At 39.6% G+C, this 24378-nt stretch overlaps 2 protein-coding genes and 1 long non-coding RNA gene across 3 annotated transcripts in view; 1 reads left to right on the top strand and 2 right to left on the bottom strand.

Annotated features, from left to right (window-relative positions):
* chrna8 (cholinergic receptor, nicotinic, alpha 8) overlaps nt 1-20228 on the top strand; it is a 48446-nt gene extending 28218 nt beyond the window's left edge. Inside the window, exons 5-10 of the mRNA XM_071504904.1 lie at nt 7628-7707; nt 8223-8390; nt 13031-13225; nt 13782-13868; nt 15280-15389; nt 16051-20228. Of these exons, the coding sequence (XP_071361005.1) occupies nt 7628-7707; nt 8223-8390; nt 13031-13225; nt 13782-13868; nt 15280-15389; nt 16051-16644 (1234 nt within the window). The 3' untranslated portion in view covers nt 16645-20228. The remainder of the gene's footprint in view (nt 1-7627; nt 7708-8222; nt 8391-13030; nt 13226-13781; nt 13869-15279; nt 15390-16050) is intronic.
* On the bottom strand, nt 14073-19837 carry LOC139636665 (uncharacterized). Its single transcript, XR_011694442.1, has 4 exons — nt 19748-19837; nt 17578-17669; nt 16008-16102; nt 14073-15381 (listed from the first exon to the last, which is right to left on the bottom strand). It is a non-coding gene; the product is annotated as an uncharacterized lncRNA (long non-coding RNA).
* Nucleotides 20229-23933: 3705 nt separating the features above from the next.
* The window catches only part of dnah6 (dynein, axonemal, heavy chain 6), a 54609-nt gene continuing 54164 nt past the window's right edge, over nt 23934-24378 (bottom strand). The window contains exon 82 of the mRNA XM_071503919.1: nt 23934-24214. Coding sequence (XP_071360020.1) covers nt 24111-24214 — 104 coding nt within the window. The 3' untranslated portion in view covers nt 23934-24110. The remainder of the gene's footprint in view (nt 24215-24378) is intronic.

Raw genomic sequence — 24378 nt, 5'->3', positions numbered from 1 at the left:
TATAGCCAGCTGCCTACATGGTAAACAAACAACATCTAAAACATTTACCCTTTAAAAAACATACTGAAAAACAACAGCAAAAGCCAAGGAGTCTCTATGTGGTAAATCTGGTCAAATAACATGACTTTATATGGCACAAACAGCAATACAGGTCTTAGAAAAAATATAAGTAGTTATTATGGAACACTGTGTCCAAAAGGACAATGGGAGGGAAAGACTGGCATGACAGGAAAATATAAATATGCTTACGTTGCACAGAAATATCATGTTTCTATCTTTAAGTACTTCTGCCTCTGTAAGATTTCATTATTCATTTTTGGACCTGCAACACCAAGATTGACATATAGTGGACCACAAGTGGCCTCAGACCTTTGGACCCACTGTACATTAGATAAAATTCAGTAACAGGAAAAAGAAAATGAGATGTTGTACAGTCTCGTCACATTATTGCAATAGCAAGCTCTCCTTACAGTTTCACACAGCAAAGTGATAGAAGACAGTTCTGACTTACTAAACATAAATCAAATTAATGTGCAAGGAAATTCCACTTGAGGGAATACCAAAGTGTTGTATGGTGCACTTGTTTATGTGACTAAAACAGATTCTACATAGTGTTGCTAACTGTTAAAGAGATTGTGAGATTATTGGCTATTTTTAAACTGTGAAGCCTCAACAGAGGGTATGTAACAGGGAAGTAAGTTGTTTTTAATGCATCAGTCCTTCACATTTTCCGTAGAATCACACACACTGTCTTTCCTACACACGCATACCTAAAGAATCACACTTGTAATGAGGCAAAGACAACATGATACAAGGCAGAGCTGAAGTTGATTGATGGTGCTGGCTTTTCAGCTGTACCTTCAAGGTGTTTAAGGATTCTTAAATGTGGAGATGGGGGGTTGTGTGCGTGTGTGTGTGTGTGTGTGTGTGTGTGTGTGTGTGTGTGTGTGTGTGTCTGTGTGTGTGTAAGAGAGAGAGAGAGAGAGAGAGAGGGAAAAGGGAGAGTTTTGGCTGTCTAACAGGGATGATACAGAACATTAAGCAGCTTGCGATGGGGATCAGTGATCACTAATGATAACGACAATATAGTCCTGACACAGACACAGATCGAAACTGACATTCCTTATGCATGCTGTATAAATCATGAGTAAAATCATTAATTTCTATTTTTATGAAGCAGGAAAGCAAAAAAAAAGAAAGCAGGCTAAAATTGTGAGATAAGAGACTTTTACTCATTCTCATTGGCAAAATTAGGCCATTGTAGTATCAAGATTTCAGCAGGGACAAAGTATGACAAATGCAAAAATTGTATAAAAAGTAAAGAGTGTCTTAAATAATGAATAATATATATATATACACACATATATAACCCAAGGAGTCTCTATGTGGTAAATCTAGTCAAATAACATGACTTTATCTGGCACAAACAGCAATACAGGTCTTAGTTGATATACTGTATATCTGTAAATATATATACAAAAAGCAATGAACTTCAAGATAGGTAAAAGCATTGAGAAAAAAACTGAACAAGCTATCAAAATCATAGTATACCATTTGGCAAACTGTTTTTTAGTACTCTTAACTACCAGAAACACTGAGACACGTTCCCAGTATTTTGATTTGACCAGAGTGAAGACCAGGAATCCCTCTAAGAATCACCATATGGAGCTTGTGTGGCATTGTGTTGAGTTTTCTGACCACAACGGAAATCAAAAGTGAAGGGTGTAGGTGACAATAATGTCAGAGAGAGAGGGAGACAGGGAGACAAGGCATAATTTAGGCCCGTTCAGACTTGTCATAACATCTGTCTTAGGTGATCCAATCACAAGTGGACAGCTCTAAGTACAGGTATGACCACACCCCAGATGTATTGAGGACGCATTTGAGATCAGTGGTGACCACATGCGGAGATGGTCTGGGCCACATGCGGCCACATTCTTTTAGCAGTGTGTCATGGCAAGGACAAAGGTCCTTATCCAATCCCCTCCCCACTGGAGGACCCCAAGGATCAGCACTGGGACCTCTTTGCAATATACGCCACCTCCTTGGGTGGGTCCACTCTTATTGCTTCTCATATCACTGCTACGCAGATGACGCCCAACTATACCTTTTGTTTCTGCCAGACAACCCCACCAACTCTGCACGGATCCTGGCCTGTGCTCTGACAAATCGGCATGGATTAAGGAATGCCACCTTCCACTAGACCACTATAAGACTGAACTCCTCTGAAGCCATTCGACCACCTGATAATCAGGTCTGACAGTGTACAATGGCACTTCAAAAGCCTTACTTCAGCCCTGTTTAAAAAAAAAGGCAGTGTCCTTGTTAGTGTGAATGAGGCCGGTCTGGAGAAAAAGTATGTCAATGCAGAGGGCCCTAGCATAAAAATGTGGAGGCGCCCAGCAAAAAAGATAAAAAGAAACAAGCGAGATGCAGTGTGGCCAATCAAATATTTACTTTCTACTGTTTACCTCACTATCTACAAGTGTACAGCCGAGAGCTACACTGTGAATGCCCTTTGGGCGTGACTGTCCAAAACCATGTGCCCTCCTATTTGTAAGATTCATTGTGTCTTGCCCATCCCTAAGACAGCAGGGGTTTTGTCTGACCCTGGAATGTGGCCATTCGCAGCAGCTATAAACACTTATAAACATGGTTGACACTTCAAATAAACTTGTTTGTTTCGTGCATAGCCTTGTCTTAAGAGCAACCTTTGGATCAAGCAACCTTACCTGGGGTCCCCTCCTTGAGCCAAGCCTGTGAGAGGAGCTTGCAGCTGTGCCATGTGAGCCCACCTCCTGTAAGGTTGGGTGTAGTGTTCAGGGCCCTGTCAATCAAGTGATAGGTTAAAGCCCTGGTGTGCTGATCTCTGACTGTGAAAACTGGTTCTGGGGGCATGGAATGTCAGCTCTCTGGTGGAGGTGCCAAAGGTCACAAGCCTCTGGCTGAGTGCTGCCCCTCTGCAGAACAAGAGGGGTGACTGTGTGACTTCATGCTTTGGGAAGAAGGCTCTGACTGTTGTTTATACCCATGCAGGAAACAACAGTTCATAGAATCTTCAGAGTCTCTGGGAGGGTCCAGGAGAGGATACTGCCAGGGTACTTCATAACATACATATTGTTCATATTGATCATAATACAATTTGTACAACAACTTCTGAGTTGTTTCCGAATTGAATATAAGACTTGAGTAGAAACACAAGAACCACAGAATCTCACCCCTCCACACAACTGATCAGAAATGGCTTCTTCTTCTTCTTCTTCTTCTTTTTCTTTTCTTCTTCCCTTAATGTGCAGAGTATCCACTTTAATGGAGGGCAGGATAGTCTGTTTTTTCAGTCCACAGTAAGGGCGTAGGTTTGCATTTGGACGATAGGGACATGTCCTAACCAATATTTTGGGAGGACAAAATTGTGAACTTGTTCGCCCCTTGTTTGGAGGCTACTTCTCCAAGACAACTGATTGGTCGTGTTGCCCCGAAAATTGTTGGATACCCTATGTATGCCCTTGTATGCCCTTTGTGCCCATGCTACTATTAAAATCTCAAGGTTGCTTTAAAAGTGTTACTGCAGTAGTCCTTGTAGCTTGGATTGGTTGTGCGCACTGCTAACACTGCTAGCTAATTTGTTAACTGCTCTGGTTGCCAGTATCACCTCTCTCTCTCTCTCCCTCTCTTGCTATGCACACAACCAATGTACTGAGCTATTTCTGCTCTACTCCTGTGACAATATTCTGTCTCAAACTTCTCAAACTTACTACAGATCTTGCACTGAGATGATAAATCAGTGTAATTTGCTTGTTTACTTTCCACTTAACACTTGATGCACAAGTTTAGTTTCCACACACATCTGCGCATGCGTACAATGTGTGCAATATCATAAATGATCCCAGAACAGTTGATGCCCTCACCGCTTGACAAGCTCCAGTCCTTGTCAATGGGACATGGTCACACCCACAAAAATGACAGAAACTATAGTTACAACAGTGGGAAGTCAAGCTAGCTTCAGAGGCAATAGCTTGCTGTGGCCACAAGATGGCAGTAAATTACACAATGAATGCACAGATTGTTTATGGGACAGAAAACTGTGAGGAGAGATGTTGCCTCCACTTCAGTATGGGTCTAATTGATGTCTATTTTTGGCTTTAACTGGGCAAGCGTGCCTGTCTTGCTTGCCCTGAAGGCACACCATTGAGTTGAACATTTGAACTTAACTGTGCAAAAATTATTTATGTCAGTTTGACACTTGAAGACTGTTCTTACATTCATCAGCTGAATAAGTGATACGTTTCTTTGAAATGAAATATACTGTATATACAGATCTTATATCTTAATAAACATTTGTCTGACAGCATTAGAAAGTCTGCTTTGTTTTGGAGGGGTGGTAGGGTTATATTGTCCCGCCCAATGTTGAAACCTATGCCCTTGTACAACAGCAGGGATCCAAGTTAGCCAATTCTGTTCGGACTTGATGGTGAAGGATATAAAAGGTAGACAACTGTGTGTTCTGTATGTGCTCATTTCACCCCAGCAACAAATCTAACTCTTTTCAGATGAATAATAAAGAAACCATTTGTCCTGTACGAGGCATAATTTTGAATATTTCACCATTTACAGACACTTGGGAAGATGGCACAGAAGGGGACTGACTCTTCTGCTTTCATTGTGTTTCTTATGTAAATAATGTAAACCATTTCTCCATCCAGCTGTTTGCTTTACATGAAGAGATGATTTTACTTGTGAATCTAGACTGTATGGTGCTGTCTTTCCTGACTTTAAAAGCATCTCTTGATGATGATAATGTTTTAACATAAATTCTAGCAATGGTTTTACAGGAATTAAATGTAAATGTGGGTGATGCCATTTCATTGAGCCAGAGGATATTAAAGCAGTATGTTCTAGGTGTATGTATTCTGCCGGGGCTTTAAATGAGGGGAAAGGCTTTCTAGTTATTTGCATAAAACTTTCTTATTCAGGCCATTGTGGTTTTCTATAGGAGCACACTTGAGGAAATATGCAAATATCGTTGACTGATTTTAGCAGATTTTTTAGTCACTTCTACCTCTGATTATCTCTTGTTCTTTCTCTTTACTATGGTGATATCATCCTTTTAACAGCATTTATTGCTATGCAAGAAAATAGAATGTCATTTTCTTTCAAATGTGTTTCTCATTTAAAGGTTAAATCTAAAATAAAAGGTGAAGTTCTCAAGGAATCCCACTGTGGGCAAAGGACTCCATTGAGATTCAATGCCTTCATCGTGCCCTTATCTTTTCCATGTGGCATATGACCTTTTGGAAACATGTTCTACTTAGTGAGCTGATTAAGATGTGGTTAAGGTTATGCATCAAGGAATTTCCAGTGATGCTCATGTGAGCATGCTATTCATTGTTTCGCCATTGTATAAATCTTCCTATGCCATAAGATTCACCAAACCGTTTCTTTTCCAGGCTTTGGCTGAACTTTAATTTAAAAGAATCACTCTCACATTAACCGTGTCCTGCATTTGTGTTTTGATATATTGTTTTTAGCATGATAAATTAAACCTATCTCATTTCAAATGCTAATGCCACCCATTTAATGTATACGTTAGGTAGATGTATTCCAAATACCATTACAAGACTAAATGCTAATTTAGCTCATTTATTCACAGCAATGGAAAAGATCGATGGCAGCTGTTTTAAAGTATTCTCACAGCCTCTTTGTTTTTCCAACCTCTGCTAAATGAAAAGAGTTATTAGATTTCGATTATTGATGTAGCAGCTATAAGTCTGCTTTGGGTAAAGTGTTGTCCTTGTTATATGCCTCCTGGGCTCAGTCCCAATGCACTTTACTAAAATGTATGTTCTACTTGTCCACCAAAAAGACTTTAGGAAGAGTTTCAGCATGCTCCTCGCCTTCTCTCTCTGCTTCTAGTCTCATACTGTAAATGGCAGAAATGTACTAATGGACAGTAACAGATGATGGTTTGAGTGAGGCTACTGTCTGGCACTGGATGAGCACTCATTCGTTGTTCAAAATGAGGTGCATTCAGTCTACATTGTATCTCACTCAGTGGTTTTAAGGGGGGCACTGCATATTGAAGGATATGAATAAATACCATACTAGTTCTGAATAAATGAATGAATACTATCTTGCCATTGCAGGAAGCCTTTTACTGCTTCATTACATCTGTCAAGAAAGTTATATTTTCAGTCCTTTATGCTTTTTGTTATCATTATTCAGCATAATACTGCAACAGCACTTTAAGCTAAAAGCTGACATCAGCTTTCTGACAGGCTTACAGTGACAATGCTATCAAACCGATGATCAGCACTTTTAATATTTGCCATGTTCACCATCTTTGTTCATCATGTCACCATGCTGACATTTGCTAATTAGCACTAAAAGAGGGTATAGATGAAGCTGAAGGGATTGTCATTCATTTTTTTCTGGTATCATTAATCAAAGTGCTGAAATTAGAATTCTGACTTGATGATGAAAGATTTTAGGGACCAGAATATGGTTACGATTCACTCTGGGGGATACCACAGGCATCATGGTAGCGAGAGGCAAAATCAGAGGCTCACCTGCATTGCCATTTGTAGAGCCACAATGCTAGCTTGGCTAAAAAGTACTTCAAAGATTTAAGTTAAACTTTATTGGAATAAGTTTATGCAGAATGTTTATGTGGACATAAACTAGAGAACAAGATAGATACATGCCACTGACTGATAAACTGCTATAGCTTTCAAACCTATTAAGTTATTGCAGCAAATTACATTGAAAGATGTGCATATCAGGTGTGAGGTAGAGGTACAGCACCATGATAAAAATGATGATTTTGTTCACTATTTATTCTAATTATTCTACAAAAATCATGGTCACTACAATTGTTCGTCACTATGTGTATTGCAATGCAGATTCAGATTTAAATAACAAATGTAGAGGCCTTTGTGGCCTCAGTGGAGGGATCTGCACTCTTGAGTTCTTTTTTAAATTTTTTTATGTATTTATTTTTTATTGTTATTGAATACTAGCTTACTGAATGCACTTCTGGGGTCCTTCAAAATACATCTGTCAGATAACTGTTGTTCAAGGTATTCTGTGAGCCAGGTCAAAATGTTTAATATTTCTATGCTTCTTTTTACTGTGCTCTGGCTTTGACTGTCCTTAACATTGTAATTACAACCTTAAGAATGCCTGTTCTCAGATATGGTTTGCTTTGGTTTTTCTCTCTGAAAGAAAATTTCAAATGTAGTAATTTTCCTGGGGGTTATTTTTATCCTTGTGAGAAATGTGTAATTTTCTGATTATGATGTCTGTACTTTGGATTCTGAGTGTACATAATGCCCCTCTGTTTGAAGGACGTCTTGATGACAGACAACCGTGTTTGCCTATGATGATCAGTAAAATTAAACACTGTCTGGCTGGATCAACACTAATCCCCCTGATATCTCTGTCACCTTCATTCTCACATGCTGTTTATCATCTGGGTTTCTCTTGTATCTGTTTTTACCTTTGCACTTTCAACTTAATGACCTCTGGTTTTTCTCTTGTCTTTCTGGCTTTCTCGTTTTCTGGGACTTGCTCTTTAAATGCTTCATTTTTATTTTATTTTTTTTATACAAACACTCTTCTCTACCCACAGTGCTGATGAGAGATTTGATGCTACGTTCCATACAAATGTGCTGGTCAATGCTTCAGGATCGTGCCAGTATATCCCACCAGGTAACACATTAAAGATATTCCGTTTCTTCTCTTTGTTACATATCCCGTATATCAGTTTGACTACTGTTAACATTTCTGCATTATCTGAATGATCCTCACATTATCCCAATATTCTCCTCACTCTCACCTTGCCCAGTGTGTAACTTTTACTTACATGAATTCGGCTGCAGTGTCCCTTGACGAACAGAGTTTAGACTTAAATAGAGATTTTACAGTAATTTGATGTATTCCTATGTGATGCATTAGAAATAGCTTTGCTCCAGTGTTGCTGACATGTTCTCCTCCAGTTATACTGAATAAGGCTTGAAAGAGTGAAATGACAAGACATAATATCACCGTGTTATATATAATATTCTAGTGTCAGAGGAGAGTTTTGAAGGTGCTTTAATTAGAAAATTTGAAAATTATAAGTTAATTTTGTTTAAAACAAATTACATAAAGTAACTAGTCACAACACATTATAATAAATTAAGCATTCGGTTTCAAAAGTAACCTTCTCCAACATGTCTGTCCAGGCATCTTGAAGAGTACCTGCTACATCGATGTACGGTGGTTCCCATTCGATGTGCAGAAGTGTGACCTGAAGTTTGGCTCCTGGACTCACAATGGCTGGCTGCTGGACCTCCAGATGATGGATGTAGACATCTCTACCTACATACCCAATGGGGAGTGGGATCTTGTAGGTAAGGAGAATAAGAGACACATTCAGGTGCATGACACCAGAAAAACAAAACAAAAGGAAATCAGAGACACAGCCTTTCTAAAATTTGGGTTTTAGTGAAAATGTTTTTAGTTTTAGTGGAAGTTGTTCATTTTGAACAGATTAACCATTACCTGGCAAGTGGAATGACTTTTAAATGGGCTGTTTATTTTAGCAAACTGGGTAGAAAAGCAAATGTAAAAGACTGCATGCTGACACAACATAAAAAAACAAGAATTACTGCCTCATGGTTATATGCCTGCACCAACCAGCCAAGTTGCAAGAGATATGGTCACAATCCTCCCTTTCTGAGTTACAGCACTGAATAATGGCCGTATTGCAAAATATTGTGATGTCACAGTGAAGTTGACCTTTGAACTTTTGGATATAAAATGTCATCACTTCACCATCCTCTTCACTTCACTTCATCATTTTATCCTATTAGACATTTATGTTAAGTTATGTCATAATTTATGTATGAATTTGTGAGTTTCGGTGTGTTTTGTGAGGACACAGTGACCTTGACCTAAAATTGAATTGAATTACTTTATCCTTGAGGTCAAGTGAATGTTTGTGTTGAGGAAATTCCTGTTGCCATTCCTGAGATATCGTGTTCACGAGAATGGGACAGGCTGACAACCCGAAACATACTTCCTCTGGCCCTGCTGTTGTCAGCGTGGAGCTATAATGAGGTGTAAGGGCTGATTAAAAATATCTATAAATATTCATGGGATATGCCTGAACACCAAATTGATTCTGAGAGACTGAAAAAGAGTCTGACATATAGACTTTAAACATTAGGTCCTTCATGTCATATTCCAGGGAGTTAAGAGATCCAGTCAGTGTCCTCCAGCCTTGACAGCAGGTGTTTCAGCAATGTCACCTTCCTGGTAAGATGTCATTCTCACTGACATTTTCCTGTCTATCAGTCATGGTTAAGGACTACTGCTGATAGCCTGGAGAATATTGTTGCTGTTTAGTGCAACTGTATCCACACAGTTTCTTCCTGCTGATGAATTCTTGGACTCAAACCCTTTTTATTTATCATATACATTTATTTTTTAAAGAAAAATGTAACCCTGTTTCTGATTAGCATAAGTTGACAATTCAGTTCAATTCTATCTTTATTAACTTTATTGACCTTCCGAAATTATTCTCTGATAAGCCCTTGGCAACTGTCTGGGAGATTAATATCATATTTTTATTTTATTTTTTATTGTTATTTTTTTCATGTTATTATGTTTTTCGGGCGTCCTTCTGTACGTCCCATTCTCATGAACGTGATAGCTCAGTAATGCCTTGAAAGAATTTCTTCAAATTCAGTACAAAAATTCACTTGGACTGAAGGATAAACTGATTAGATTTTGGTGGTCAAAGGTCAAGGTCACCTTGACCCCACAAAAGATGTTTTTGCCAGAAAGTCATAAGTTCATACACTTATTATGACACAATTTAACACAAATGTCTTACATGATAAAATGATGAAGTGATGAAATATTAATTCTAAATGGTCATGGGTCAGTTTCACTGTTTTCACTGAGAAATAGGAAAAAAAATTCTACCATTTTAATCATCTATTTTTAAATTGAATTTTGTTATTTCGGTTATTTGTTATTTCGGTTAGACAGGCCTATACATATATATATACATATATATATATATATATGTATATATATATATATATATATATATATATATATATACATATTGGGTGCCTTCCTAAAGAAAGTTACATTTCACTTCATTCCTGACGGGATTTCTTGTTGTCATGACTGTACTGTATATTTTCTTCAAACTCCATACTATGCAACTGTGGTCTTGAGTCAGTAAAATCTGGGAAATCAGAGAATTATGGGACTCAGGGCTGAGTGACTCATTGTTTAGAGGATTGTTTTTTCAGCGTGGCTGAAAACGACACTGGGACTTTCCACCATTCACAGCAGCTCAGTTTATTATTCTTTGTGTTAACTTGTTTCTTTTTTGGTGCTAGCTTCTGAAACTACCTCTCAGTTTGTCTGTCTCTTCCCAAGAAACAAAGGAGGAGAGAGATTTGACCAAGTTCAAGATAAGGCTGAAAATATACTGATTCCTTATCTCTGTTCCTTTGTTTCCTTCTTCACCATCCTCTCTCTGTGTGTGTGCAAATGAAGAACTCTCATCATCCCGAACCTAATCTTGTGTTAATCAGAGGTCAACAGAAGAGTTCATTTTCACATACACAAACATACATACACACAAAGTAAGCGGACCCAGCTGGCTGGGGGAATGGAGGGGGAAGCCATGGGTGTGTGTGGTGACAGCTGGCCCAGGGATGGTTCACTTAATTCAGGCACAGCCAGGCGGCAAGCTGGCCAAGAACACACACTGTCCTGGTGCCTCAGAACATACCCATGCCCATGCCAGCAAATACACACACGCTGACACACAACCATCCACCCACACACACACACACACACACACACACACACACACACACACACACACACACACACACAGGATGCATCTGCAGGTCTGCAATCCATCAAATTAATAGATGGCTAACAAAAGCTATTTCTCTTCAGCGTTCAGGTGTCTCAGTTGAAATCAAATGAAACTGAATCCCTGCAATTAATGTGAATTGAATTTCCATAGGAATGAACACTGCAAACATACACACACCCTCTCTGGGGTAAAATTGCATTTGTTTTTGTGACATCTCTTCCCAAAATGAGTTGCCTATTTTGAATATGTGGCTGATCAAGTATCATGGCTTCGTTCAGAATCACGAACACTCATACAGCTGATACAGACAGCTGTACAATGATGCTTAAACCACGATCAAATTCATGGCACTGGATTTTTACTCACCATTGTTTGTTGACTGATGCACAAGTGACTCTCCATTCCTCTCTCACACAAAAATAAAAACACTGAGCTCTCAGATTGTTTTTTTTAATAAAGGTTAAAAAGGTTAAAACACTGACTGTAGTCCAGAAACTATTGTGCATGGGAAATCTATCAAAGTCCCTCTTACTAACCAACCTGCTACATGTTTGGTCTCAGAGTGAGATTAAAGGAGCTTTGTGTATGTTTAGTTATTGCTATATAGTAAATGTAAGCATTACCAGCTGTTTACTTACTAGTCGTTGCAAGAGCTTCAGCCATTGTTGCATTTATTCGAGGCTTCGAGAGGTTATGATACGCCCTGTGAGCAGCGCTCAGACCAGTGACCAGTGACTCGGTATCAGAAAGTAATGAGATGGGCTGGCCTGACTGCTAACATCAGTAGAAAAAAATAATTAATAGAAAATATACGTAAAACAAAAGGGTTGCTTCCAACCTCTGGAGACAGCTCTTGGTGAGTAAAGCAGTGACGTTTGATGCCGAACTCAAAACACTTCTTCTAGACGGGTAAGAAACAGCTGTTATTGCTAAAGTTATAGCAAAATAGCAAAACTTACAAAAAGCTCCTTTAAATTAAGTTTTTCAGTCATTTGACTTTGAGCAGACCAAGGTGGCATAAATGTGAATATGCCAACAAGACAGATAAGGCCACGATGATGAGTACTTGGATAATTGTGAGTGATTTGTAATTGCTGTTTCAAAATCTGAAGGTTGCAAAGTCCAGATCTGAATGTACATTAAGCCTGTACTGTCAAACAAAGGATCATGAATGGGCTGTACAGTAAACATACTGTATGTTCATATACATTTGTATGTTTGTGTGACATAATATAATGACTTGTGTGACTTAATACAGTCCTGTTTTTTGACTTTTTGCTCACTAATTGCTTCAACTTTCTACAACCTACCAGACTCCTGTATGGATGGAAAGCAACAATCAGCTAATCAGCTACAGATACAGAAAACAAAGTCTGTTGTCAAACAGGACTCTGCCATTTTGCAATAGCATTACATTTGCTGTAGAAAACACATTATTTATGACTCAAAGCACAAAGGTTAGGACCTGGGACTTGACTTTGGACCTCTCCGACAGTAGACAGAGCCGTGCATTATAAAAACTGTAGTCACACACAAGGTGAAACTGTTGAGTAGATTACTGTTTTATATAAAAGATTGCATTGTGACGTCACTGTATTATGTACGGTATTAATTTAGGCAAGAGTGCATTTGCTGTTTTTCAGTGACAAGCTGCTTTCCACATGTTTACCAAGAAACTGAATTTATGGTAAAATCCTAATCTTCCCCAAAATCACACTGTCTACTGCAGTATATTTGTGCTTAGTTAAAGTCTGGAATTTAATCTTCAGATGGAAAAAATATAGATTTAACAACATAGTTATTGCAATTTTAGAAAAACTTGTATAAAATCTATAACCTTATGTTCTGTAGATGAAACAATATGTTTGCTTGTAGTAAAGAGTGTTAGTTCCTCATACAAAGGCACACTGACTGAAGCTCCTATTTCAACCATATAACAATAGAGCCACTACAGATTTTATTGGTAACGATTGTGAAGTGATCCTCTATGCCAAGCACACTCGTGAACACTTAAAAATGACAACGGCATTTACAACGGTAGCCACAGCTGTGCATTAATGGCGGGAAACTGGACCTTCATTTCATAACTCTGTGCTTTTGACCTCTAATTGACATCTTCCCACCTCTTCATTTATCCCCGAGGTGTGCCTGCAAAGCGTAATGAGCTGTACTACGACTGCTGTAAAGAACCCTACCCTGATGTGACGTTCACAGTCACCATGCGCCGCAGGACACTTTACTATGGCCTCAACCTGCTCATCCCCTGCGTGCTTATATCTGGTCTGGCCCTGCTGGTCTTCCTGCTCCCTGCGGACTCCGGAGAGAAGATCTCACTGGGTACAGAGCAGAACACACCCATTAGTACAAACCTGCAATCACACACACACATGCACATTCTCTCACACTAACACAAAGGGACAATGATTCATGATTATAATCATATATGCAGACAAAATATATCTCTCTTCCCAGCCTCGGTGATCTCTGCACACCAGGTCCTAATGCAAGTTATTTGTCATTGCCCTATGCTAATGCTGACATTATGGCTGTGAATTAGCAATTGTGTTGGATTCCATTCATTAGCAGATGAATGGAAGTTTCATTGTAAACACAACAAAGATTATCACCTGGATGTGAAAATGCCAGGTTGTTTCAAAATGCCATTCAGTGAGACAGGGTCAGAGTAAATATGTAACTGTGAGTATTCCCTCAGGGGGAAAACAAAAGAGTCATTATAACCCAAATAAATCACACATGTTTTCACTTACTTTGAAACGACCGGCTGCATACATTTTGAGTACTCTCGTGTCACCATTAAAGAAAAAAGGAGACTATAATGAAATGTTTTCCTTTGTGTTTTTGCTCATCTCTGTCTATTGTCTTTTTTCCCCAGGCATCACCGTGCTGCTGTCTCTAACAGTGTTCATGTTACTGGTAGCGGAGATCATGCCTGCCACTTCAGACTCTGTTCCTCTGATTGGTAAGACACGTTCCTGCACTAAGTGCTGCTCATTTTAATCCTCATGTTTTACTTTGAAAGTGATGGAAAAGAAAGAAAAATAATGGATCACAAAATTATTTGTGGTAGACATGTGACATTTACTCAAAATAATGTACAAAGCACATAAAAACTTAAAGGAATAGTTTGGCTTAAATATGTACTTTATTAGCAGAGTGACACATTTAATCTGTAAAGCTCATTAATTAACACAAATTGTATTTTTTTTTACACTCCTGTTGTTGTACAGATTAAAAAAAACAAGTGTGTTGATCAGGAAGCTTTAAATTTTTTCTACATTAAGACAGAGCTAGGATAGCGGTTTCCCTCTGTTTCCAGTCTTTGTGCTAAGCTAAGCTAACAGTCTCCTAGCTCCAGCTTCATACTGAATGGACAAGTGTTGGACAAATCAATGGCATTTGGCTGTAATGGCTTTAGTGTAGTGACTGCACTGCATTTTTCATCTTCCATGTTCATCATGTAGCCTAATGTACCTTTCCCATAGATTTTTCTCAGCAACTCTAACTCTCTCTTTCCAAAGTTGGGAAGTATAGAGGAACGTGACAGGTTGCTGATGCAGGATGTGAAGATCACGCTAAGTGTAGGACACAAACACAGTTCCAACAGACCATACTGCTAAAGACCGGAAGAGACAAGGCAGCGGGCCATGAGATGAGAGAGGATGCTGCAGACAGAGATGCTGCCCAGCATCATTTAGCGGCTCAGTGACAAAAAACTAAGCCAAACTTGCCTTTTCTGGAGTAGACGTATTAACACACTGCAGATGGAGCAGAACTGGTGGATTGAAGACAAAATAAAATGCTCCTCAGCATTCACAGCATTCACTCCGACAGGTTTTCACTCAGCTACTACTAATAACATGGAAATGTAAATGAAATAATTTGATCGGTCCACCTTTCTGTGAGGTCACTGACATCACAGCTGCATCGAAATGAAAAATTAGAGGAACATCTCTTGTTGTGTGTGTGTGTGTGTGTGTGTGTGTGTGTGAGATGGAGTCCAGTCGCTTGCCTATATGCACGTTATGCATTTTCATTTCTCTGTGGCTTACAGTGCCTTCAAGCCTATGTATGTGTTTTGGCTGATTTGTAAATTATGAAACAAAATGTTAGTCATCCTCCAATCAACCCCTGTGGTTTTACAACCTTAGGCTTGTTGACAGGGATAAACTCCCCACTGACTAACCGACAGTTGGCCACAGTGCTGCCAAAATATCACGCTCGCACCTCATGTTTCCTTATCATATGTAGACACATAGATACAGTAAATTTCAGATACCAGGCTATGATTTCTCTTATTTACACTGTGTTAATTGTTCTCTATCCCAAATGCAAATTGCTGTGTTATACTTATGTGTTCTTCTCCTCTGCAGCTCAGTACTTTGCTAGCACCATGATGATTGTGGGTTTATCTGTGGTGGTAACAGTCCTGGTACTACAGTTCCATCACCATGATCCACATGGAGGGAAGATGCCTAAATGGGTAGGTTAACAATGATTATGTTATAATTAATTTTCATTACAGACTTAAAACAGAGACTAGTCAATTCTGATATATCCTAGGTAATACATTACTTTCAAATAACGGCATGATTTACACATATTAGTACAGTCAACTACGAATCAAGGCTTTTACTAAACTATGGCTCGACATGGCTAGACATTTATTCAAAGGTTGACAAAGGTGTCAAAAGAGCATTTATAGTTAAACACAGTTTTTTTGTGTGTTTTTATTTCAAAGATTTTATTTTATTTTGACAAAGCTTTTGATTAAATGTGGTTTTCCAAAAATTAGGAATCAAAAACACAAAAGCACGTCATCATAAGCAGGATTATCCACTTTACACCATCTACTTATCAAGAAATAATGTGCCATAATGTTATAGAATAATAATTTAAGTACATTGTTTTTCTATGAGCTTATGGCACATTGTGCATCAACCCACGCATAAACTGTGACAAATGTTGTACTGGCAAAAATAAAACTGGCATGTGAAATTTCTACTTTTCTCTTTTCATTCTTTTGCCTCTGTTGTTCTTTTTCATTTTACCATTTATCTCTTCCTCTGCACTCCAACACAACCTCTCCTCCCTTTCTCACCTCTTTCCCACGACTCTCTGCCTGCTCTCGTTTCTTTATCCAGGTTCGAGTCATCCTCCTCAACTGGTGTGCTTGGTTCCTCCGCATGAAGAAGCCTGGAGAGGAAAGCAAAACAGCCGTGAGCTCCAGTAGCCCCCCAAACTATAAGTACTCCCACCCCTCTCCTCACCACACCAGCACCAGCAGCATTCAGATGAGCACCATACCAGGCCAGGCACCCACCCAGTCAACAACGACCAACGGGAACATGAACCTGTACTTTGGCTACCACTCAATGGGCACAGACAACCCTGCGTTCCCACCGAGCACTGATTCAGGTGTGGTGGTGTGCGGCGGTGGAGGAGGCGGCCACCCTAATGGCTCATCCCCACACGACATCCACTCAGAGCAGTCGCGGACTTTGCTGCTGGACCAGGTCCCAGAAATTTCCCAGATCCTGGAGGAAGTGCAGTACATTGCGAGGCGCTTTCGAGAGCAGGATGAGGGAGAGGCGATCTGCAGCGAGTGGAAGTTTGCCGCGGCGGTGGTTGATAGGTTATGCCTGGTGGCCTTCTCGCTCTTCTCCATCATCTGCACCTTCACCATTCTCATGTCAGCTCCCAATTTCATCGAGGCTGTGTCCAAAGACTTCACATAAGCCTGATATCCTCCCTCTCCGAGAGGAGAGAAAAGAGGCGAGGTTAACATTAAAAATCCTGACACAGTTAGAACTGTGCCACACAAGCCTCCCTGCTTCTGCTGTGTGAAGGAACCACATGATCCAGATGTTTTAAGTGTTACAAGCTACAGTACTTCAGAATTTTCCCTCTTTCTTCACATATTTGTCGGTAATATCTGGGTATACTGGGGTGATGTGTTTTTAACCATTTCAAGGTGGCTCTCCCAGCTAACATCTTACGTAGCAAATGCCATGTAGGAGGTTGAGGCTACATACAGTAGTTAATTATGTAGAAACTCACATTAATGCACTTTTCATCTGTATCCCTGCTGCGCCACATCATTTACACCCCACCACTCCATGTCTCATACACTTTCTTCCTTTCCAGCTCTTTCTTTACTGCCCCACCCCTCCCCCACACACTCTTTTCCACTGCCTTTCCTATCGTAGTGCTTCTCATCTTCTAGAGACATCTCAATGTCTTCAGCTGTTACACAGAGCAGTCAGTAGAGTTCAATAGACTGTTTTAGAAATCATTTTTTAAGGCCTGTATTCTAGTGTTCTAGTGTTTTGTATTTTGTAAATACACCTACATCTTACTGTATCACTGTGGTGAGATGAGATGATGTCTTTTCTATTTAGTGACTTTACAGAGAGCTACTGACATGTTGAGCATCTCTCTCCTCTTCTAACTGCAACTAATGAATATTTTTATTTTCCACACACAAGGTGGCCAGATACAGATTGCTTGTTTTATCCAACAGCCCAAAACCATCCAGTCTTCACATTGAAGAAGCAGGAAACAGTTTGGTATTCCTGCTTCAAAAATGACCAAAACGATAAATTGATTATAAAGGTATTTTGCAACTTTTTTTTTTTACGTATGCATGGACTAGATTGTTCCTTTCTCACCTCTTTCCAGTCACCCTTGTTTCCTTGCCCTTCCTATTTTGCCACCAGTCCTCTCATTTCCTTCATGCACAACTCAGGTCCGGGTCCCGTATCTATAAACATGAAAAGTTTTACCATGAGCAGTAAAAGTCAAACTTAACTACGGCATATACGACATTTACAGTTTTGCTCTTTCTAAGTCAATTTACCAGACCACAAAGTGACTTCAGAAGAGATCTCATAACAGCTCTCTTTGCCTCAATCCCTTGTGCTAAACAGCATGTAGTGTGGTTAGCATATGATACTCTGTGGTCTATTTGTAAATCACTCACATTAGTTCACAATGCATTAATCTTTTGTGAGTTATTCAGTGTTTATCTGACTTGTGTGCTAGTTACACAATATGTTGCTGTATTCAGAGCAGAACTCACTGTGACGAAGGAAGATCAGAGCAATGATTGAAAGACAATATTTGTTCTGACGGGGGGGACATCACCCCGGTAGAGATGCATTTGAAACTAATCTTTTGTAGTGCCGAGCGCTTTGTTTGTTTATATTCTCTAATATTCAGCAAAAAGGCAAACACTTTCTTCTCTAATCTCTAGTAACAACATGCAACAAGGATTACTGGGTGACTTTATGTAACAGATTTGTGTTAAACCTTGTCTCTTCTCACCGCCTGAGTGTCCTCTCTGATCCTCAACGTTACAAGACACATGTGAATTCCCACTTTTACACATGCAACTGAACTCACGGACTTCTCCAACTTGGCCATTGAAAGTGAAGTTTTCAGAGGAAAAGGGGAAGAATAAAAAGCAGCAACATGCAGTTCGCTGTGTGAGTGCTACTGGAATAGTCACTGAAATTGAATTCATGCTGTTACAGCTAATCAATGGGCTGAGCACAGCTGGCACCTGATGACTACTTTTCATAAGTCAAAACTGTAAAGCATTTAAATGTCATATCCTCTCATAATGGACAGACAGACAGAAGTGAAGCCAATGCTTTATTTTTGAGCAGTTTTGAAGACGGAATCAAGATTCAATGATCTTTACAGGTGTAACCTGCGATTTGATCATAAACATGCTCTGTTTTTCATAAGAATGTAATGCAATGCTATTATAGATGCTATTGGTGTACTGTTGAAGGAACAGCTTGACATTTTGGGTTTCTTGCCCAGGGTTAGATGACAAGATTGGCACTACCACATGACTGCACAGTAAATACGAGGCTGCAGAGAGCAGACTGGAAACACAGGAGAACATGAGTTAGATGAGAAGATCGCTACCATTGTACAGAAGCCGAGAAAGGCCACACCCACAAATATTTTTTTTCCTATTATTTAAAGATAACAAAACTCATTATTTCAAGGTATCAGGAGAAAACGATGTTTGTTTTCTTGAGATAACAAGAGAATTATTCTATAATATCAACATAACGTTGAGATATCATTTATTATTATTTGTTATGATATAACAAAGCTCGTTATCTCTCGAGATAAAGGGGTAAAAAAATATTTGCGATGGATTCCGTACTATTGACAAGTCTGTGCGGTAAATACAAGGCTATAGCCAGCAGCTGTGGGTAGCGTAGTTTAGCATAAAGGCAACCATGCAGCTGAGACTCCAGGAAGCCAAGACATAGTTAGTGAGCTTAGTGATGCTGACAGATGGATTTTGTTACCTTTGGACAGAGCAATGCTAGATGTATACCTCTGTTTCCAGTCTTTATGCTAAGCTAAGCTAACCAGCTACTGCTTTCCCCTAAAAGTTGAACTATTCCTTCACTACAGTTTGTCATTGCACATTTTGTTTATAGATGGTAAGTTTCGGGGGTTACTGCAGGTGAAAACAGGAACCTAAATATTCATGATCTGAGATAACTACCTTTTTTTTCACAGAAAATATGCTGGGTTTATTATTTTGCCTGTAAAAGTTCATGTGAACCGAAGTGAAGGAGGACGCTGTAAGTATGTTGCATAATAGATCAAGGAATGATGCTAAACTTTGATCAGTGACTCATCTTGGAGAGTATGGACACTGGAGATGTGATGACATACAGAATATGAAAATATGAGACCCTGGATAAGAAGTGACTTCTACATACATGTGACTTGGACTCACAACTGATGACAGCCAATATTATGTAGATATTCTCTGAGATAACCAGACCCTTTTCTATTATTACTTACTCTTGTTGATGTCTATTCAGCATATCTTAGGTTTTCACGTGAGGAGCACTGATGGCACAGAAAGTGTTCAGAAGTGTGTCCAAATGGAAGAATGATGGAAACCCTGAAATGAGACTGTAATGAAACATGAAAAAAAAAATTGCTACTTTGAAGCTGAAAACACACAAGTAGCTCGAAAAGCAAAAATGTGACATTGTGTTGACTAATATTGAAAAGTACAGGTGTGACTGTTTGCTTTTCCCATCCTATGACAGTTTTTTTTTTTTTTTTAATCACCAGTGTTGTATTTTGGCCAACTTGAGTGTCTTTTTCTTTGTGGTCTGTGCCTCTCTGCTCAGTATGATTCATTCTCCTTGACAGGATGTACATACATGCTCACTGTACATGACTATTTTGTGGAAAATAAATGAGAAGCATACTAATTGCTGGAATTTGAGTGGCTGACACGTTACAGTTCACTAAAAAATACACTTGAAAATGCTCTCACTTACCATGTCCTCATTCCTCTCTTGAAGTGACTGAGTTGTAGTTCTGTTGCTACTGTCAGTCTAATTAGGCCAACAGCTCAGTGACAGCTTATCATCTGATGTGTTTCATCTGAATTCAACATTTTGGGAAACACACTTAATGACTTTTTTGCCAAGAGTTCCATGAGAAGATTGGTTTGTGTGTGTATGTGTGTGGGCTGGTCTGCAAAATGACACAATATGTTTGAAAGAGACGTCAACAACTGAGGCCAGCATCTGTTGATTTATGAAACCAGGCAGCTCTGTGTACTCAATGTTTTGGTTTTTTTTTTTTGTTTCTATTTTGATTGACAAACGAGACCTGACACATTTTCTCTATTTCAACACTGCCTCAGTTTATTTTAGCTAAATTATTCAGCTTTCATGAGTTCCCTGATTTAGGAACAGTTTTTCTAAACTGTGTGTGTGTGTGTGTGTGTGTGTGTGTGTGTGTGTGTGTGTGCTCCATCTTTACTTTGTGTAGCAACATGGGCATGTGGCCTGGTAGACCGATGTTTAAGTTTAAGGACAAGTTTTAGACTACCACACAAAGTTGTGCTCCAGGCGTCTCTGCACCCAGAGCTGATAGGTTAACCTGAGCTCAGATATGAGAACAAGTAACACAGAGTTCAGCAGGCAGCTCTGCAACAATCCTCATTTCCCAGCAGGAATGAATGACTGAGATAGACCAAGTCAGGGGGGATCCAATCTCCTTACTGATATTAGTCAGGCTGTTTGGTGGATTACACACACACACATACACACACGCGCACAGCCACACCATGGCGCTCAGCAGAGTGATGACATGTTCACATTGGTCAAATCTAATCTCAGGCTTCACTACACACAGACAGACAGCTGTTGGTGGCTGGAATTGCACCATTCCATGTCACCCCATGCAACCACATACACACAAATGCACAAACCTTGCATTTGCAGACAGGCCGAAAGTTGACAGGGCCAATGTCCCCGCTCCACTCTTCCCTGCAGACTGTCCCATTGTTGCTTCCCTTTCTCTGGTCCGGAGATGGAGCAGACCACCTGGGTTGTGTGGGGAGGGGTTATGCAATCCTGGTGAATAATGTTTGCTCTGTTTGGTGGCACTGTTGGTGCCAGGTCAGCTGGAACAGATCTCTGTGGACTTTGTGCAGTTAGTGTAATGTAAAGACCACACACCTGCCCCTCCTGCGAGAGCTATATGGCCATGTAGGAAATTTGCACGTGCCTGCACGCACACACCCATCTGGTCTTCAGGTGAAGACTCTCTACTAGTTCACACAGTGTCGATCGTGTGTGCCCTCTACCTCAGCATAACTGTGGCAGAGGGCTTCTGTACAGTCACAGCCTCAGATAGTGTTCATCTGACCTGTATATTGAACAGGCTTGTCATTTTGCTCTGTTCTGCATAAAAAACATGAATATCATTATTATTGTCCCTACATACATACGTACATTCAGCCATATACATTTAAAGTAGCGATATGTAAGTTTTGTTTTTGCTACATAGCATTAACAGCTGTTTACTTACAGGTACCAGTCTAGCAGAAACATTGTGAGTTCAGCATAAAACGTAATTCCTTTACTCACCAACAGCTGTTTTCAGAGGTGGAAAGTAACCAATGTTTTTATTTTCTTCTACTGAAGTTAGCATGTAGCCAGATAATATTTGACCATATGGCCAACAACCTGAAAGTCACCACTGTGGTGCACTGTGGTGCAAACACTCTGTAATCACACATTTTCTGTTCAGCTCAAATGACAGTTGTCAGCATCATTAAACCAAAATTACTCATCTCTCCGGTGAGAGCACCAGGCTTACCCTGTCAATCTGTGCTTTTCATCATTACAAACATGTTGATTAGTTGTCAGATGTTCTGTCCTCACTGTCCTACAGCTGGTGTCATCAGCTATATGTGATTTATGTCTCAAATCATTTTTTAATCTCCACTCCTCCTTTTCTTTTCCCCTTATAAAAGTAAAAAAACCTCAATTTTGCATTGGACCCATCTGTTTCAGACATCAACTGTGTCCTCTTCCCTCTGACTTAATCCACTGGGATGGACGTGTTTGTGTGTGTGTGTGTGTGTGTGTGTGTGTGTGTGTGTGTGTGTGTGTATGTGTGGGTGTGTGGGATGATAAAACATTGGTAATCTGGTTTCAGAGTGACTGGAGCATATAATCTCATTTACTTCTTCACCCTCCCCACTTTCATTAGGACTCCTTTCTCAATAACAGTACAGTACATTACAGTACACAGTTATTCATAGGGCATAATCTCGGTTCATAAAAGGATTGATGGAAAAAGGAGGTTAATAAAGGAGGTTAGGAGGTCAGTGGATGCTGCCGTTCATATAAGACACAAGAGCAGAAAATCATGCATGTGTGAAGTCATTTGTGCAGTCATTGTGTATGCACTAGTTGGAGCAAATTGCACAAAATTAGAAGCGAAATGAATTGAACTGGATGATTGTGCTTTTCCTAACGCAAGAAAAACATTTTAGTGCATAAACTTACTAAAACTGTCTACTTTCATTACCCATGATGATCTGTATGGAGGCAAGATTAAGTGTTCACCTCTGCACTGACATGTCCTGATGAAGTGTACTTAAAAGCCCCTGCAAAGCCAGAAAACTCATCACCATTTACAGCTTTAGTGAAGCAGTTGCATGTCATGTACTGCATGTGCCTGTACCACAGCTACTAAACCCTGCGCAAAAATAGTTGGCCTAATACAGTGCAAAGGTCATGTGGGACAGTGAAGGACAGAGGGACAGCAAGATGACAAACACTGGAAATAAAAAAATAAGGAGTGACTGAGAAACAGAAAAAGACAGACTGTAAAAATGTAATGGGAAATGGGACATTAGGTAGAACCTTATAAAAACATAGCTTGGCATTAAGACCAGACACAGTCTGATTCCGTCCAAAGGTAACAAGATCTGCCTAGCAGTACACGTTAACAGGTGGTCAAGTCTCATTGGTGTAAAATATAATTTACACCAATTCTTTTCTCAATGAATAAATTATCTTTCTCTCTATCTTTTCACCAAGTTGATGTTAAATATATTGTTTTTATATGCCCATGCCTGTTTGCCGCTACCGGAGCAATAAGGTGTGTAGAAGGCAGTGTGTGTGACAGAGACTGAGTGTGTCTGCATCCTTCCCCACTACTGCAGTGGGTGTATTTAATGTGTTTGAAGAACCATATTTTACGTGTTTGCACTGCATGCCCTAAGGGACACAAATAGGCTGCTGATGTGTGTGGGGGCTGTGGCGGAAACATTTCATCATTTGATGATCATCTCTCCTGTCTCGACTCAGCTCTCTAAGCTAGCTTATCTTTTTTTATTTGTGAACCATTAATATCTATGTGTCTGTCTATCTCTCCATTCATCTATCTACTGTGTCTATTCTGCTAACTGTCATTTCTCTCCCTAAGGCTACATGTGTACTGTAAATTTCAGTAAGCACATTCATCCAGTGACTTACTGCATAGTGTGAATGGAGCTCTCCAGTTATGGCAGTCTAGTATATGTGTTTATGCTGTGGAGACAGAATGTCTCATCTTCAGAGATCTGGATATACTGTGCTGCTCTCATCAAGTGTCAGCAGGATAAGACTTTGTTGCTACATTTAAATGACACACGAGTGTTTGCAGGAAGGAGACAGATCAGTAGCGGTAAACTCAAAGATGTTTATTACACTATATGTGAAGCAAGTGCACTGTCAGCATAAATCGTGTCTGTGAAAATCTTTTATAAATAATTCCAGGAAAGATACAACATTAATTCACGGTTGTGCATAGTGGTTTAGATTTCAGTCACATTTAAAATTCTTTTTTGTTCTTGAATAAAAACTTAATCATCCAACTGGCACAAGAGAGCAGAGCCTTTTGATATCCAATAGTCACTGGGTTGCTTGGAGGGAAGCATTACTGTCACAACAAAATTAGTTGAGTGACCTGCAGGAAGACAGAAATGAAGGGTGAGGAAGAATAATAATGAAAATCTTATAACAATAACTCTTCAAAGCAAGAGCATCTACTGCTTTCTATGCTGCTTTAAAATGAGCTCCTGTCTGCTCAGTAAGTATAACAGCTAAAATGTCTTAAAATGTAAAATTATC

The sequence above is a fragment of the Trachinotus anak genome, unplaced genomic scaffold (genome assembly GCF_046630095.1).
Source record: "Trachinotus anak isolate AG129_WGS33_773 ecotype Australia unplaced genomic scaffold, CSIRO_AGI_Tana_v1 ptg000019l, whole genome shotgun sequence".
Classification (NCBI taxonomy): domain Eukaryota; kingdom Metazoa; phylum Chordata; class Actinopteri; order Carangiformes; family Carangidae; genus Trachinotus; species Trachinotus anak.
This window is presented reverse-complemented; position numbering and strand designations above follow the sequence as displayed.